The 16,183-nt window shown below is 39.2% G+C and overlaps 1 protein-coding gene across 3 annotated transcripts in view; it reads left to right on the top strand.

The window, feature by feature from the left end:
- Positions 1–775: 775 nt before the first annotated feature.
- Positions 776–16,183, top strand: part of FEZ2 (fasciculation and elongation protein zeta 2) — a gene marked incomplete at its 5' end in the record, with an annotated part of 29,991 nt that continues 14,583 nt past the window's right edge. Inside the window, 6 exons of one of the 3 annotated variants that reach the window (XM_082303023.1) lie at positions 776–1,014; positions 2,513–2,621; positions 5,674–5,790; positions 7,192–7,336; positions 9,992–10,260; positions 14,311–14,391. In XM_082303023.1, coding sequence (XP_082159149.1) covers positions 779–1,014; positions 2,513–2,621; positions 5,674–5,790; positions 7,192–7,336; positions 9,992–10,260; positions 14,311–14,391 — 957 coding nt within the window. The remainder of the gene's footprint in view (positions 1,015–2,512; positions 2,622–5,673; positions 5,791–7,191; positions 7,337–9,991; positions 10,261–14,310; positions 14,392–16,183) is intronic. The other 2 variants (XR_014227358.1, XM_082303022.1) reach the window with 2 other exon arrangements.

Genomic DNA, 16,183 nt, shown 5'->3' on the forward strand with positions numbered 1-16,183 from the left:
AACAACGGTGCATCCACCTTTGAAGACTCAAAAGTAGTCCTGGTCTTCTCTGCCTTACAGCATCTGATAGAATCGTATTTGGAATGCCTATTTACACTAGGATTTGTCAGCTTGTCGTAATCCTGAGTAGGATAGGATGCAAATCCTTCAAATGACCTCAGTGGCACTCAGATGCTTATCGAGGAATGCATTTTTCACTTGCAGTGTTGCCAAACATCAAGTAGAAAGTACAAAAAGAAACTTAAAGGAAGCTCAAACCGAATGAGGAAGTTAAGCTGAGAAAATTCCTGGTACGTACTTTAGGGTATCAAAAGTTTATGGTGGGTAAAAAAAAAAAAATACAAGATAAAAAAAAGCCCATCCTAAGCTATTGCGCGTAAGGGCACAACACAATGCTAGCAAAGGAGGGGCACGGGAGTGACAGTGCTGGTAAGAACAAAGTATCTCCAAAGCTTAGATTCTTGCGTACTAGGTGACTGAGTGGAGATAGATGATAGTGAAAAAACCAGGTTACAACGAAGCTACTGCAAATATTCCTACCACGGCAGAGGCGCTGGAACTGGGTGAGTTTTAAGGGTCTCTTCCAACCCAAACCATTCTACACCTCCCCCTCCTGCCCGATGAGCCGGCCCTACTCGGCGCGGGGCTGAGTCAGTACGGACACCGCTGTCACGGCCCGGGCCCCGCGTGGGGCCGGGCGGCCCCGCCCGCCGCGCGCCGCCGGGAGCGCGCACAGCCGGGAGCGCGCAGCGCCGCGTCCCCAGCTGCGGCGGCGGCTATGGCGGCGGCGGCGGCCTCGCAGCGAGACCCGGGCGATTGGCAGGACTTCTCGGGATTCCAGCCCTCCGCGGGGAGCGGCCCCGAGGCCGCCCGCGACAAGAGCGGCTGGGGCGGCGGGGATTTAGGGGCGAAGCTGTCCCTCTGCTTCGAGCCCCCGCAGGCCCGGGCTGGCGGCGGCGAGAGCCGCGTTCCGCTGCGGCCGCTGACGGAGCAGAGCGCGCTGCAGGACGACGAGTGAGTGCGGGCTGGGGGGCGCGGAGAGGGAGCGAACGGGGGGTCCAGCCCGGCCTGAGGGGACAGCGCGGCGCAGCCCTGCGGGAGCGCTGCCCCTGGGCCTTGCCGAGTCCAGCAGGCTGCGGGAGCGGAGCCTTTCCCCGCCCCCGGGGCTGCAGCTGGCGACTGCCGGGCCTCGGCAGAGAGGGCACGTTCGGCCTCCGCGGCGCGGGTTTGGCATGGAGCTCTCCGGCTTTATCCCCCTGACTGCCAGGGGAGCGTGAGCATCCCAGAGCTTCTTACCCCGCCGAGGTAGCGAGAAGTACTTGTTCTGAAGTGCAGTGACCGGGGTTAGTATTTGTTTAGCTTCTTACAAAGTGCCCACTGTCTCAGTGCTTGAAATTAAATGTGGAAAGTGCAGAAAGCGGGTGAAGAACAAAATCGCAACTGCGATAGTTGTTTGGGTTTTTTTCCCCCTGAGCAATAGAGCCTTTCTGATCCGTGCTGCTGTACAGTTTTTAACATTATTTTACTAGCATTTCTATTTCTTACTTTGTAGTAAATTTAGCCAGCTTATCTTCATTAAAAATACTGCAGTCTTTCTTTAAGGTAACTAAATTTTATGCCGGTAACTAAATTTTATGCCGTGTTCTAAGAGAAGAATGAAAAAAAGCCTGTTAGCTAAACACTGTGGTGTAAACAGTGAGGTAAGTTCAGAGTACCATGAATCACGTTGAGCAGTGATGAGGCTCTGTCTGCCTCGGCCTTTCCTCTGACCTCCTCTGAGCCTTAGCTAGGCGACCATTCCAAGCATCCACCCACAGCATAGCGCCTGGAGGCAGGGCTTGGCTAGGGACTTGAGGAAGCAGCCTGCTTACAGGGCTGCCGTGGTAAAAGTCTGAGCTGCCAGCATAGGTCTGCATGTTCAAGCCTCAGCTCTGCATAGGCAAGCCTCCAGGACAGCCAGAGAGGATGTACACTCTAGAAACAGTAAAGACTGACTGAGCACAAGAGTGGTGGGCTGAGCTCTGCAAGAATACTTCTGGGAAAAAAAAAATTCTTTCAAAATTTTAGTCTGATCTGTGTATTTTCATTATTCTGTGATAAATGGAAAGGAAGAAAAAGATTTGGCTCAGAATTTGCTACTCAGCCTCTGCTAAACAACGTTAGGAATGGAATTTATAGCTCAGCTCAAATTTCATTGAAGGAAAGGCTCATCCACCCCCAGAAAATATTTTGAGTATAGTTATATAATTAGTATGGAAGCTGTGTCTTCATTTATTGTTTTGTTTCACTGCTGTGTATACATTGTTGTTTAAAAAGGGAAGTAAATTATGATTGTAAAAAAAACATTTTCTTTTAGCTTTAAAACGCTAAAAATATTGTCAGTAACTTGCAGATGAATATACAGGGGGGAAAATGTAGTTACTGATGAGATATCATTAGGAATATATTTGTTACTGATCAGTTGCTGCTTGTTTTGAGGTCTGCGTTTTTGTTCCTTTATTCCTCTCTCCAGGATTTGGAATGCTTTGACTGATAATTATGGTAATGTGATGGCAGTTGACTGGAAATCTTCCCACACCAGAGCTTTGCACTTGCCAACACTGAATCTTTCAGAAAAAGGGGTAAGTTCTGATCAGCAGAAGTACCCTCTTTGGATCTTTGGTACTCAACAGGGAAATCAAACTGCTTGCATTTGTATAAAAGAATGTTGTTATTAAGTGGCTGAAAATATTTTTAGTACTTGCCATTATACATGAGAGCTTTTTAAAAATCAAAGAACCATTGATGTATGTTTGCATCTCTTTGGGTTGGAGTAAGTCTGGGTTAGCTTTAGATGACTGTTCATTAGAGTCAGAGCATGATAGAAAAAAATGTGAAATGAGAAAGTGTTTCACATAAAATCTTTCTGCTGTATGATTCATTATTGAACACTGGTCTGGGTAAGGGAGGAAAAGAGGCAGGAGTACTCTGATTTAGTAAATCCAGTGAGGACTTTTCTAAACTTCATCTCATTCCACAGTCAGATGGCTTCTTTAACAGGAAAGGTGGCCCAGGAGACAGTGAAGTGCAAGAGTTTGTTTTGTTTTCCTTATTTAAGAGTTAGAATGGTTCTTTGGGGAGGGAGCAGGGAATTAACCTTCTGAGAGGTTTATAGGAAGGGTTGTCCTCTGATGATCTTAAAAATGGATTAAAACGCATCAGGAAGAAAAGCTAGGAGGAATTCCCATCTCACAGGTTTTCTGAGGAAATGAGTGGCTTATCTTTTAAACATAGTGAAGTTCAGTTATGTTGTAAAAATATCTGAGTGTGTAACCTGAGAATCAGGTAGTGCTTTGACTTCTGCCATCCATTAGATAATCAACAGATGCTTTTTAATGTGACAGGAGCAAAGATTGTTCTGCTGAAGAGGATACTTTGGGGTTCAGCAGAGGCAGGTGCAAATTTGGAACTCTTCTTGATTTGAGTCTCATGGTTATCCCTTCAATTTGACTTCTGTTTCTTCTAATTTTTATTGAGTGCTTTTTCAGATTTTATAAATGGTTTTAGAGTAATTAATTCCTTAATTTCAAGTAAAAATACAATCCCCTCATGCTGTGAACTTGTGTCACGGAAAAATGGACGGGAAAACTAATGGATTTCCTGATAAGGAACTAAGTATAATATATTAAAAAAAATGTTTCATATAGTTTTTGTAAGTTATTTGCAGGAAGTTATGAAGAAAGTACATAAAAAAAGTTTAAAGTGGTGTTGCTGGATTAGAAAGAATCTTAGGTATGGTGCCAATCTTAGGTATGGTGCCAGAGAGAAAATGAGTTTATGGATTAAATGTATCTCAAGTTTTTTCAGCTTTCACTCCACATGGCATGCCTTCTGATGTGTAAAGAATGTGGGGAGTGTTTGACATACTTTTCTTCTGCTTCTTTGTGTTCAGCAGTACTGCTGGATATGTGACAGCACATATGGACGAGTTAGTATCTTGTTTTAACTTCCTTACAATGAAAACAGCTAAGCAACACTTCCCTGATGCGTTTGAAACTAATAATATGCTACCAAAATTGTGCTGAAAGCATTTCTCCTCCTGTTTTAGTAGGGAAAAATGTAAGGTCAATAAGGCTGATTTGCCTGGTCTCAGTTGCTTCACGTGACAGGTCTGTGCACACTTTTATACGTCTGTGACAGTGAAAGAAGTAGCTGGGTGGAAGTGGTGTGCACAGTGGTATGAGGAGTGGGATTGTGCAATTCCTTGTTTGTTTTTTTTTCATTAGATTACTTTTAAATATGTCATTCCCTGGTAGCAGGAGAACAGAAGGAGGCATGGAGTGTGGCTGGGTGGAAAGCCAGGTGTTCCTTTTAGTCCAGATTACAGCTGATGCCATTTTTGGTGGTTTATTAGTCTGTATTATCAAAACATATTCTGAAAGTCTCTCAAAATGTTTCTGGAGATGTCAGGAGGGAAAGCAGATCTTCTAGATAAATTGTTATCCTTGCTTATTATCCCATCATTGTTGTCATAATCCTATATTAAAAAATATTTGAGGACTGCAGACATTTAAAAAATGTCAAATGGGGGTATATCTGTGTAGTTTGTGAAGAGAGAATCATAGTGGAGCATTGTCACTGCACAGTTATTGGAATTCAGGTTCTGGAAAAAAGTGGACGTTTGACTTCATTCTGAGGGCTGAAGAATTGTATGTTTTCCCCTACAGATGAGCTATTTGGGGATGTTGGTTGCAGGTTCAAAATGAATCTGAAAACTCTTAAGGTTTCTGAAGAAACAAAATAGGAGGAATTACAAGAAAAGCAGAACTGATACCGTGAAACCAAGGACTTTGTCCAGCCAGTCATGATGCTTGTAAATTAGCCCAAAGATCGGTTAAAGCAGTTGAGGTTGTCAGAGGTTAGGGGTTGCAGCTTTGGGGGGCTTTTCTAGGTTGCAGTCTAGTAATAGAGAAAGGACAGAAACAATTTTTTAAATAAACCCGGATATATCACTGTGTGAGAGTAAAATATGCCTGACTTATTAAGGAAGGGACTTAAGTCTTTTACTGTACGTATATCTTCGGTTTGAAAGGATGAGTATCATTTGGTGGTATATATGTGGCAACAGTGTTACTTCTCTTTCTTTTTGACATGATCCTGAGGTATTTAACAATACATTTTTTATAATAATCTGGGGTGATACCATTATTTTGATACTACCATTCAATATCAACTCTTTTCAACTTTTTTCCATGTCTTTTTTTATGTGACAAATTAGAACTATAAAAGCACTTAAAGTAAGAGGTTCGTGTAACATTTGATGTTACAGGCAAGTTTTTCACCCCTCACAGACGTTTGTCAATCTTCAGTTAAGATTTAAGTATTTATATTGAAATGACAGCCTCCCATGTAGATATCTGCATATCAGTGTGTATATGGTCTTTATATACTGACATTATTTAAAGACATTAAAGACAGCTATTTTAACTTTGTCCAGTTGCAATTTTGATTTCGTTTTCCAGGCTATTTGACAGAAAGAATTATTGATTCTATTATTATGGGCCAAGATTCAGTTTCATTCTTAAAATTCAATATTAGTTCCCCTTTTGTTTTTTGTACATGTACATGCATTTTATACACCTATATTAGGGTTGTATATATATTTATATAAATATACCTTTTCATGCTTTTTAGGTAAATGACAACTTGAACCTCGACCTGTCAGATGATGAAGAGCTGAGAGAACAGTTGGATATGCATTCTATCATTGTTTCCTGCATCAATGAAGAACCACTCTTCACAGCAGAGCAGGTAAAGTGTTCAGCAAAGGCAATGTTGTCAGTGTAGAATGTTCTTTTAGTTTGTTGCTGTTTTTTGTTGTTGTTCTTGCTCTTCACTGTAGCTAAGCTTCCTGGTTGTTCTTTGTTTAGGGTTTTAAGAATGTGTGAGATGTCGTTATGGCATTCAGATTTGAAAAGTGTTTCAATACCTCAGGTGAGGTTGGTAGTTCAGGGTCTTTGAATTCTTTCTGTATTTCTTACCATGAATTAGTCAGGAATGCTACTAAATTAAATATTTGTGTTAAAAAGCAAAAATATTTTCAGAATCTCAGTGGTATGATAGTTTGTGGTTTTCCAGCAGGACTGTATGGCAGTTCATAACTCCACGGGGCATTGTTAGCAAGAATTCTTCGAAGTTTTTGCCCAACATTAAAGCAGATCAGTGTTTCTGCTACTAAGCTTTCAAATTCCTTGGTATCCAAAGGCATCAAATCCATGGGTTTACTTCAGTTATCTGGAAAATTGCTCTTCTGGGTAAGGTTTATGAGAGTCAGGTCTGTTAAGATCCTGCTTTAGTAAGCAAACGCAATAATCTATTTTGTTGTTGCATAAATGGTTACCTGTGAACTCTGACGAACATGGTTATTAATAGTATGGGAGACAGCATTGCTTGAACTGCCTCGGCTCTTTTTTACTGTGAGTTGGATCTCAGCCTTTAAACTTCTAAAAGTTGATGTGTTATTTATTCAGATGTCTAGGTAATAATTTAGCCTGTAGAAATGTGTTCATTTATGAGATGTAAAGTAAGCTATCTGTGCACAAAATTTCTGCTATCATACTTTATGTCTGGCTCAGGTCTTGCCCAGGGATGCAAGTCAGCTTCAGATTATGGTGGATCAGTTCATAAAACTTCTCATGAGCACAATAGATTTTCAGGCTGTTTGGAGGGGCTTTTTGGGTTTATAGAGGTTTTTTTGAGAGGTTTTCTTTGGGTTTTTTGTTTGTTTGTTTTCATTTTGTTGGTTTTTTTTTTTGTTGGAGGAGGGAGGGTTGTTTGTTTTACATAGAGAAGTGTGGTGAAATAGGGGATGGGGGAGGTAATTGATTTTTGTTGTTGTGTCTTCCTTCAACTGAATACTCAGGAAAGATACTCCAGCTCACTCTTTAATTCAGTTCTCTTAAGCAGTATCATGGGTACCTTCATATAGAAATAACCCTATCATTTCAACACACTGCTTGTTACGCCATCACCAATTTACTGTTACAAGGTGTGGTTATTCTCAGAGAGCAAGGATGGGGAGGAAATGTCAGTATGATTTTATTGAGCCTCTTCCATCCAATCTTGGTGCTAATTTCATCCAGCCTTGCTTCAAACTGCAGGCTGTTACTCTTCATGCAGGAGGGTTTTCATAAGGGTTTTCATTTCTCAAAGGTGATTGAAGAAATAGAGGAAATGATGCAGGAATCGCCTGATCCAGAAGATGATGAAACTCCCACCCAGTCAGATCGGCTCTCTATGCTTTCCCAGGAAATTCAGACTCTCAAGAGATCCAGTACAAACAACAGCTATGAAGAGAGTAAGTGATATTTATTTAGTATTTTTGCTCTTATGTTTACTGAAAACAGTTTAAAGGGTAAGTTTGCCATGTGTTTGATTCATACCAAGTCCTTCTTACAAAATATCTGCATTCGAAAATATTTTCAAAATGTCCTGACAGAATAGCCTAGATTTAGAACGTAAATAGAGGACTTACCTTTGTCAGCTTTCATACGACTAAGAATGAAAATAAAACTTTATAGAATTTCAATTTAAAGCAAATACTCTGCAGTTGATACAGTGGAATGAGATTCCTTCATGGGTAAAATGATAAGTTGGTCATTTTTTATTAAACTTTGTTATTTTCTGTAAAGTGTGGCGTTTTCTTGATGCCAGTACACTATGTAGGATCAGCTAAAGCTCTTGAAAGCTATGCAGTAAATAAAGCTTTACCATACCTTTGGTACAGTTTCAGTCATTGCAACATATCTCGATAGAGAGTAACACAAAAATAAGGCTACCATTTCTTTTTTCTGCTACAAGGGCCATGCATATTTTTCAGTCCTCCCCTTCCATTCCTCTTCAGAAAGCTTAAAAATATCCCTTGTATCTTCTACTCAAATGAAATCATCTGTGCTTCCCTATACAAAAGCACAGGAGAAAATACATTAATAATTTAATTGTAGTAGGTTGAATTGTATGAAAAAAACCAATGAGTAATCAGTTTCATGATGGAAAATTTTGTTTAATCTGTGCATTTGTCAGCACAAATTCTAGAAGGTAGTAGGGTCACTAAGAATGTTTGACAGATGATCTTTCTACTGTGGTTCCTCTTAAAAAGTTTGGTGCTTTCTTTCCTGTAGTCTGGGTCAACAATACAAACTCTGTAGAAGATTCAGAAAACTGGCCGACCTCTTGTGGCATGACTTAGAGTTTCTGCAACATTTCAGATTTATGGAAGAGATTCCAACCATGAAAATGGTCTCTTAACTGTCTCAACACATAAATTTCAGGAATGTGAAAGCAAAATGTATTGTGTTCAGCAGGGCTTCCTGCTTTTCTGACAGTTCCATATGTCTTTAGGTTTGGAGCTAATCAAGCTTGCTTGGTATTTCATATCATATTTATTTTGCTTTGCCTCAGGAGTCCATCTGTTGCATCTTTATGGTTTAAAGGTCAGTCCCAACCAAATAATGCCTTGAGTTACTTTGGCAGATAATTTAACTTCGCTTCACCAGTTTCTCAGAATCTGCTTTCATGTCTTTCAGGTCACTATTTTATTAAGAGCTCTTGCTACCTATTTTTAGTGTGTGAAGGTGCTTCAGAATTTGTCTGCATCTCTGAAATTTTTACACATTTTTCCTAGAAACTGTCTGGCTTTTATAGGATAGATCAGAGATGCTCATTCATTTAGAATTCAGAGCAGGAAATCACTTGTATTTACTTTTTTCTTGGGTAGGAAAAGACACATATTAAGGCAGTCCAAAAATAAAGCTCTGGTTACACAAGTGAGTTCTTCAGCCTACTGTCTTAAGTTTCAGTGCATGTAGTCTTCTGTATTTGAATTCCTCTGTCTTCACTCAGCTGTATTAGCTGAGTATTTCCTATGTAGCCCTTGGAAGACTTCGATAATGACAACTGGTCTGTCATCAGTCAGGACTGCAGTTGGGTAACCTGCACCCATGTTTTTGGAGCAATTGTTTCTTAAGCTGTGAAGCTGGTTCTTAAGTGTTGGGAGTCACAGGTGCTCTCTCTCAGTACTGTTACAGTGTTTGAGCAGAGTTTAAGACCTAAGCTACCTTGAAAACTGTGGCTTCTTGATGGAGAATTGTCTTAACAGGTTTCATTGCCTTCTCTTTAGTTAAGTAAGTGACAAGGAGCTTTCTCCAATCAATTTTCCCTGCTGTAATTTAAGAGAAAAAATTCCCATTTCACTTGCTGCTTTTGATGCTTCTAAGAGCTACACTTTTTTCTAGTTTGTGGCCTTATTTGTAGTTCTTAACAGTTGTCTGTAGGTGCTTTGCCTTACAAGAATTCTTGTAGACACGGTATTTACTAGACTGATTCAATGAAACTAAATAATTGCAAGCATCTATGCAGTGTCCTTAAACAGATTGTACCCGTCAGTGTAATTAGGACTAGCTGTTTCTCAGGTGCCAAATAAGATTATGTTCTTTGACACAGCAACTGCTGGGACTTAACAGCTTCCTAGGTGTGTCAGACTTAAACTGGAACAGAAAGCAGTCCTCAAAGATATGCGCACTTTTAACCCAAGCAAGCCTCAGAACATTTTATTGGTTGTGATTGCACTCTCTGTAACACATCACCCAATAGTTCAGAAAATATGAAAGCCTTTTACTTTAAACAGTGTGTGCAGAGGAAAGTAACAGTTAATAATTGTGTTAGAAGTTTAGCGCTTACTTCAGTTTCCAGTATAAATTACCAGCACACTCTTCATATTTGCAGGTTATCTCAGATTTCTCAGAAGTAAGAAGAAAGTTTAACCATCTTTTTGTTGCTAATCTTGTCATCTCTGGGATGTGTTTATTCCTTTCAGAATATTGTTTTGTTCTGTGTGGTTTTAGAACTGAATTTTTTGTTTTGAAAAATTTCAGAGTACTTTTTTCTGTAATTCCCACAAATTTTCTCATGCTTAAAATCTTGACATACTACTTTTTATATTAACTATTTGTAGGAGTAAAAAGATTGTCTGTTGCTGAATTAAATGAACTGCTAGAAGAAATTGAGACTGCTATTAAGGATTATTCTGAAGAACTGGTACAGCAGTTGGCTCTACGAGATGAGTTGGAGTTTGAGAAGGAAGTGAAAAACAGCTTCATTTCTGTCCTCATCGAAGTACAAAACAAACAGCGAGAACACAAAGAAACAGCGAAGAAGAAAAAGAAGCTGAAAAATGGTAGTCCTCAGAATGGCAAACAAGAAAGAGGTCATATGCCTGGAACAGTAAGAAAATTTTTATAAGTCTTTATACATTTAAATTTTTGGGGGTTTTTTTTCCCCTATGGGAAGAAGTAGTCCTGGATTTTATTAAGATACCTGGTACTCCTGCTTTGATGCCTTCATTCACAAACAAGGCTTAAGCTTTTCCTATTGAAAATTTTTTTTCAAAGGGTTATATATTTTACTCTTCTCATGCTCAGAAAAGACTTTTTAACTGTTTGCAAATCAGCCTGGAACTAGCATACCTTTCTTGCAAAAGATACTGTCTTTGGTTGTACTGCTCTCTCTTCTATTATCAGTAGGCAAATTCATTTATCTGTTTGGTTTCAGTGTGTGAATTTTAGAATGTGTTAGTCTTGCAGGAAATTCAGTATTATTGTTGCTGTCGTTGCACAGATATTTATTGATCATGCTCATTCTCAGGTAGGAAAAAAGTGAGTATCTTACCCTGGAAAAAAAGTGAGTGTCTGACCCTGGATCTCCTAACCTGTGGCAGAGTTACTACATTCAACAAGAGACGGGGAGGAGGTCAAAGTGTAGTGCATGTGTTCAGGGAGGAGATAATTTGTTTTATTCTTTACAGAACATAGCAACAAAAGGAAAAATGTCTTTCAAGTAGAGTTGAATAAGAGGAGTCTGAGCACAAAATAAATTAGGTTATTAGCTTGTCAAAGCAATTTTTTCTTTGTTATCTGTCTAGTATAATTTAAAATTACTTAAGTGAGATATTAATGTTTAAATTTCTTTGTGCCTCTTATGGGATGCAGAAAATGTGGTTTTGTAGGTCTTGGCTAAGTCCCAGAAAGAATGCTTCAGTTGGACATCAGAAGGTGTAGCGGGTTCGGTTTGCAACCGGGCGGAAACACCAATTTAGTGTAGTGGTTTGGTCCAAAATACTCATTACTGTTTATCTGCTGTGAGATAAGAATTAGGAGAAATGCAAAGCAGGCACCAAACTTGAAAGAATATAAAGAAGTTTATTAACAACTCTAAAAGAGGGAAGAAAAAAATTATACCACCTTCAGAACTCTCCTCCTCCCCCCACCTTCCTCCCTTCTCCCACTGACAATGTGAAAAAACAACCCTTAAGATGTTCAGTCTGTTTACCACTTCCATAATAACCTTGTTCAGTCCATTTAGAAAGAGAAGTCTCTTCTTGCTCATGCTATGAAAACATTATCACAACGAGACAGCCGCCCACTTCCAAATATTGTTCAGTCCATTTAGGAAGAGGAGTCTCTCTGCCTGCGTGTGAGTCCTTTCCCCCCCCTTGCAGCTTTTCCCGCAACTGCTTTCGAGGGTCCACTCTTGAAGTTTCTTGGGGTACAATTTTAAGGTTGAGCTGTTCAGAAACAAAAACAGAGGCCCTTCTCCTTCCCTGGGAGCAAAGGGTCTTCATCATCTTCATCATTAAGACTATCTCTGGAAGCATCTCTAGGTACTGAGGTTTTCTCCTTTCCCGTTTGGAGCAAAAGTCCTCATCTGGTTCATCTCTCCTTGTTCAAACTTCTCATGAAATTACAGCTGCGTCAGCATCTGCCTATCTCAGCGCAGGTGCTTTTGCTTACGAGTTGAACACTCCACCCCCCATATCTTCATGAAATTACAACAGGATACTCTGATATATCATAGCTTCACAACAGAATTTCAGCTTTAAGCATCTCCTCTCTCTCTTCCCTCAGGTTTCAGCTCTTCACAGCAGTAAAAGGGTTAATCTCACCTCGGCCTTGCAGCTTTGCAGCTGGAATGTTGAATTTTTCTTATCGCAGTGGAGAGGGGGGAGAGCCGAGCCACTCCAGCTGCCCACGGCAAGGCAGTGGGGGGGGTTCCATGGCTGGAACAGGTCCATGGCTCCAGGATGGCCGTGGCCCGGCCCAGCCTGGCCCAAGCAGGGCCTGGCCGGGCCCGCTGGCCCCCACACGGGGCCTGCAGCCACCTGTGCCAGCGCCGGAAACGAGAGAGAGCTTGGAGGGGGAGTTTGCCTATTCTTAAATGTGGATCACAGAGGTGGTCACAACTTTAAGTGGCTTAGAGAATTGTCCATATTCAAACTGGCCAGCTGATAGGTTCTATCAGTTCCCAGAGGAAACTGTAAGCACCCCTTAGCAAGGACGTCCCTTCCGGGACTATGCTTGCTAACCTATGACAGAAGGTTTTGGGGTTTGCTTTTCAAATGTAAGGAATAAACATTTATAATTAAATATTAATACTTCAGGATTTATTTCTAAACTTACAAGCATAAGATACCTGTGATATAACCCAAATAGGGCTCTGATTTCATCTGTCAAATGAGAGATGTTCGTGTGTGTAGCTAAGTTTTAGTGGAACTTTAAGAAATTACATATCTGGAAAACCATACAAAATTGTTGTCCCTTTACAAGAGCACAGTCAGTAGTTTCTTTTTGCTTCTCAGTCATAGGAAACTAAAAAGGATGTTTACCTAGAAAGAAAAATAACTACTTTGTTTTGAAACTTGAGTCTAGTGATTCATAAGCTGTTCTGGTTAGGTTAAAGTTTAGAAACTTGAATGATGCTTTCAGGTATAACTTACATGTTCCCAGTATAAGACATTTGGTCGCTTCAAGATACAGGTGTGTCACGTTGCTTTCTGAGAGGGATTGAACAGATTAGCTCACAAGTGAGACTGTAGCTGCATGTGTGTGATTTCTTTGAAAACAGATTTCACTGTCACCAAGGACAGATTTGAGAGCCCTCTCACACAAAGAGGTGCAAGGTTCCTTTCTTCAGCACCCTTTTTTTCTTAAGTGCTGAGAATGTGAACATGCAGATAGTATGTTCTAGTAGCTTTGTGAAGTCGGAGTTTCTGTTCATAAATAATGTATTAGTTGGTCATTTTGTTAACTAAAATGACGTCTCATTTAAATACAAAGATTGGAAGTAGAGTTTTCATACTCTTAAGAAAATGAATTCTCCTGTAGATACTATAACTGAATATTAAAAAAAAAAAAAAAGGTATTGTAATTTTTTTGTCCTTGATACAGTCTTTGGGTAAATCAGTTTCTTAGACTTCTAAACTTTTACCTCTCTCACAAGGGGAAACTGGGGAGCAGTTAAAAATAGTCAGGGCTTGAAGATACCAGTTCCTTTAAATAGGATATCTTAAAAGAGTTAAGATGGCTTTGGCAAAATTTATGTCTTTACTGACCTTGCGTGCTTTAGAAAGCAAATGAATACTGTATTCCAGCACATTTTATTCCCCTCACATAAATAAATACATTTAGATAAACATGCTGAGGTGTGGTCACCATACTGCCCTGTGTCAGCAGCTTGGCTGTTTCATTTTATGTTCTTGTCACTTGCTCATTTTATATTGCATGCTAAACATCAAAACTGTTTTGATTTTGATTTTTTTCTTACTTCTCCAGCAAGCACAAAGGATTACAAAGTTCAAGGAAAAAATGTGTAGTTGGATTATATGCTGCTTTTTCTTGACTTGGATTCCATGTAATGGAGCTTGAAATCAATATGGGTGTGTTATTAACTGATTGTGTATATTTTATCATAATACAGAAAATGGGGAATACTAATTGTTCCTTCAATTGTGGAAAAGGAAGCATGAAAGCATAAAAAGATTTTAAGAGGCGGAGCTGAAAATGACTACCTCTGAACAGTGTTTCTAGTATGTGCTTAAAATCTGAAAAATTCTTGTCAGTAGTGTCTCTAAACATACATTGTTCAAACACAAATGTTAGAGGGGATTTTACTGGGAGCTGAACTTCGAAAAATGCGATTTTTTTACATTTCTAAATGACACAGCTGTAAAAGGCAAGTCTTGATTATCAGGTCTGCAGTGTGAAGGTTTTGTTTAAATAAATTTTGGTGTAGAAGTACTGCTTAACTGCCATTATAAGGTTTGCTTTTTAATTAAAAAAATTAAGTAGATGAGTGAAGAAATAGAAATGTGCTGAAATACATCTTGGAGCTTGTCTTTGCCATTTGTCTTTCATAGTCTTGATAAATGCTGATTAATAGTCTTCTGAACTTTTCTCTGTCCCTTTTTTTTTCTTTCTGCTATGTTTTCACTACTTTTAGCGCTTCAGCATGGAAGGGATCTCAAATGTCATACAGAATGGCTTCCGCCACACGTTTGGAAACTCGAGTGGAGAGAAACAGGTGCTGGGCTATCTTCTCCCTTTTTTTCTCATTCTTTGTCTGCACTTTTGGTAGGAGCTGAGATCTTGAAAACTGACAGTAGTTGAAGATAAATGCTGAGACAGGAAAAACCAGGACAAAATGCTGGAATCTGTGCTCCTTCCCTACCTTGGAATTGTGATCAGCTTACAGTCTCTTTCTCTCCTCAACAGCTCAAGAGAGTCAAGACTTGATACCCTGATGCACTGAGCTAATAACCCATGTTTGTTACACCAAACTAAAAGTCTGTTTTAGCATAATGCATGCTTTAGATACATTGCATGTCGATAAAAATCTAATAACTAGTCAAAGAATGTGTATCAGGTTAGATGCAGTGTTTCCCCCTTCAACATTAGAAACTTGCATAATGAAAAAAGGTTTTGTTTTCTTTTTTCTTCGAATGTTCAGAGCCGATACATCTAAAAACAGAGTAGCACCTGGAAAATGTGTAGACCGTATTGTCTTTTGCCTTTGTAAAACTGCATGATTTTAAAAGCAGCCGAATGTGTGCAATGCAGATTACCAATATAAAATACACGAGCTATAGGCAAGTCTGTGTCTTTTCATTGGCTGTTTAAATATTGAAATGTAAAGCAGAGAGCCAGCTTCAGTGGGCATCATGTAGATGTTGTATGTACCTTGGAAGCAAGATTCTTATGCCTTATTTCAAAGTAATAACTTGCCTGCTGTTTCAGATCTGTATGTATGTATTTTATTAACTGCATTTTGAATTTTAGTGAACTCCTAATGCTTACACTGTTGTTTAGTCTTCTGCCACACTTTACAAAATACTGGTATTTCACATTATTTAATGTGTACCCACTATTTAGTTTATGCACTTTTGTCAGAGGAGTCCATTAGAGTTATTTTTTTTCTCGGGTGAGAAGTCCATTGAGGCAATAAATTGGCTGGCAGTTTAGAAGTCAAGGCTGATTAGGCTTTTGTCTGGAAGATGAATGTTGTATCCTGCAGAGAAGTTTGGGAGGTGAAACAACTTCTCTCAAGTCATTCTGCAATCATGAGGCTGGAAATCAAAGACTTGCCCACTTTCTCAGGCAAGGTATATGTATGAGATTTTATTAATACATTATCCAGCTATTTGTTTTTCCTCAACGTTGGGGATCTTGAACACATGCACAGAACTTACCTAACAAGAGTTTTTATCACTCTGCATTATCACAGTACTAGTAAAGCTGTACCTGTGTGCTGGTTTTTTTTTTCTTTGCTATCTTACCACAAATTACAGCTTTTTATACCTGTATCTTTAGCTATTTTAAATATCATATATTTTCATAAAGTGAGCTTATTTAACTATGCCACTCCATCATTTTTTTGGTTAAAAGACTTTCACTGTCTCCTATGTAGACATAAGTAGCATAATCATATGTTAAAAATAACACTGATTGAATCACTTTTGCAGTCATTTTTTGAGTTAATTTACTAATGTTATTCTTCATGTCGATCATACTTTTCTCCTGATTTATCTTTTTCCGTATCCTTATGGTTATGGGGATTCCTTTCCCTTTCTTTATCTTAAAGCAAATCATGGAATTAACATGAACTTAAAATTAAATATGGGGTAGAAAGGTAGAAAAGATACCAGCTCTGTTCTGATTTATTTCTGGAAATCCATTTTTCTATGGCATTTGTTTTCTGTTTGGGAGTTTTTTGTTTGATTAGGGGTTTTTGTCACGTTACCAAACCCTGGCCCTGCTTTTGAAATACTGGTGTAATCTTCTTATTGCAACAAGTTGCAAAATTAAACAAGTATCAG

This window comes from Coloeus monedula (genome assembly GCF_965178545.1).
Source record: "Coloeus monedula genome assembly, chromosome: 2".
NCBI lineage: Eukaryota > Metazoa > Chordata > Aves > Passeriformes > Corvidae > Coloeus > Coloeus monedula.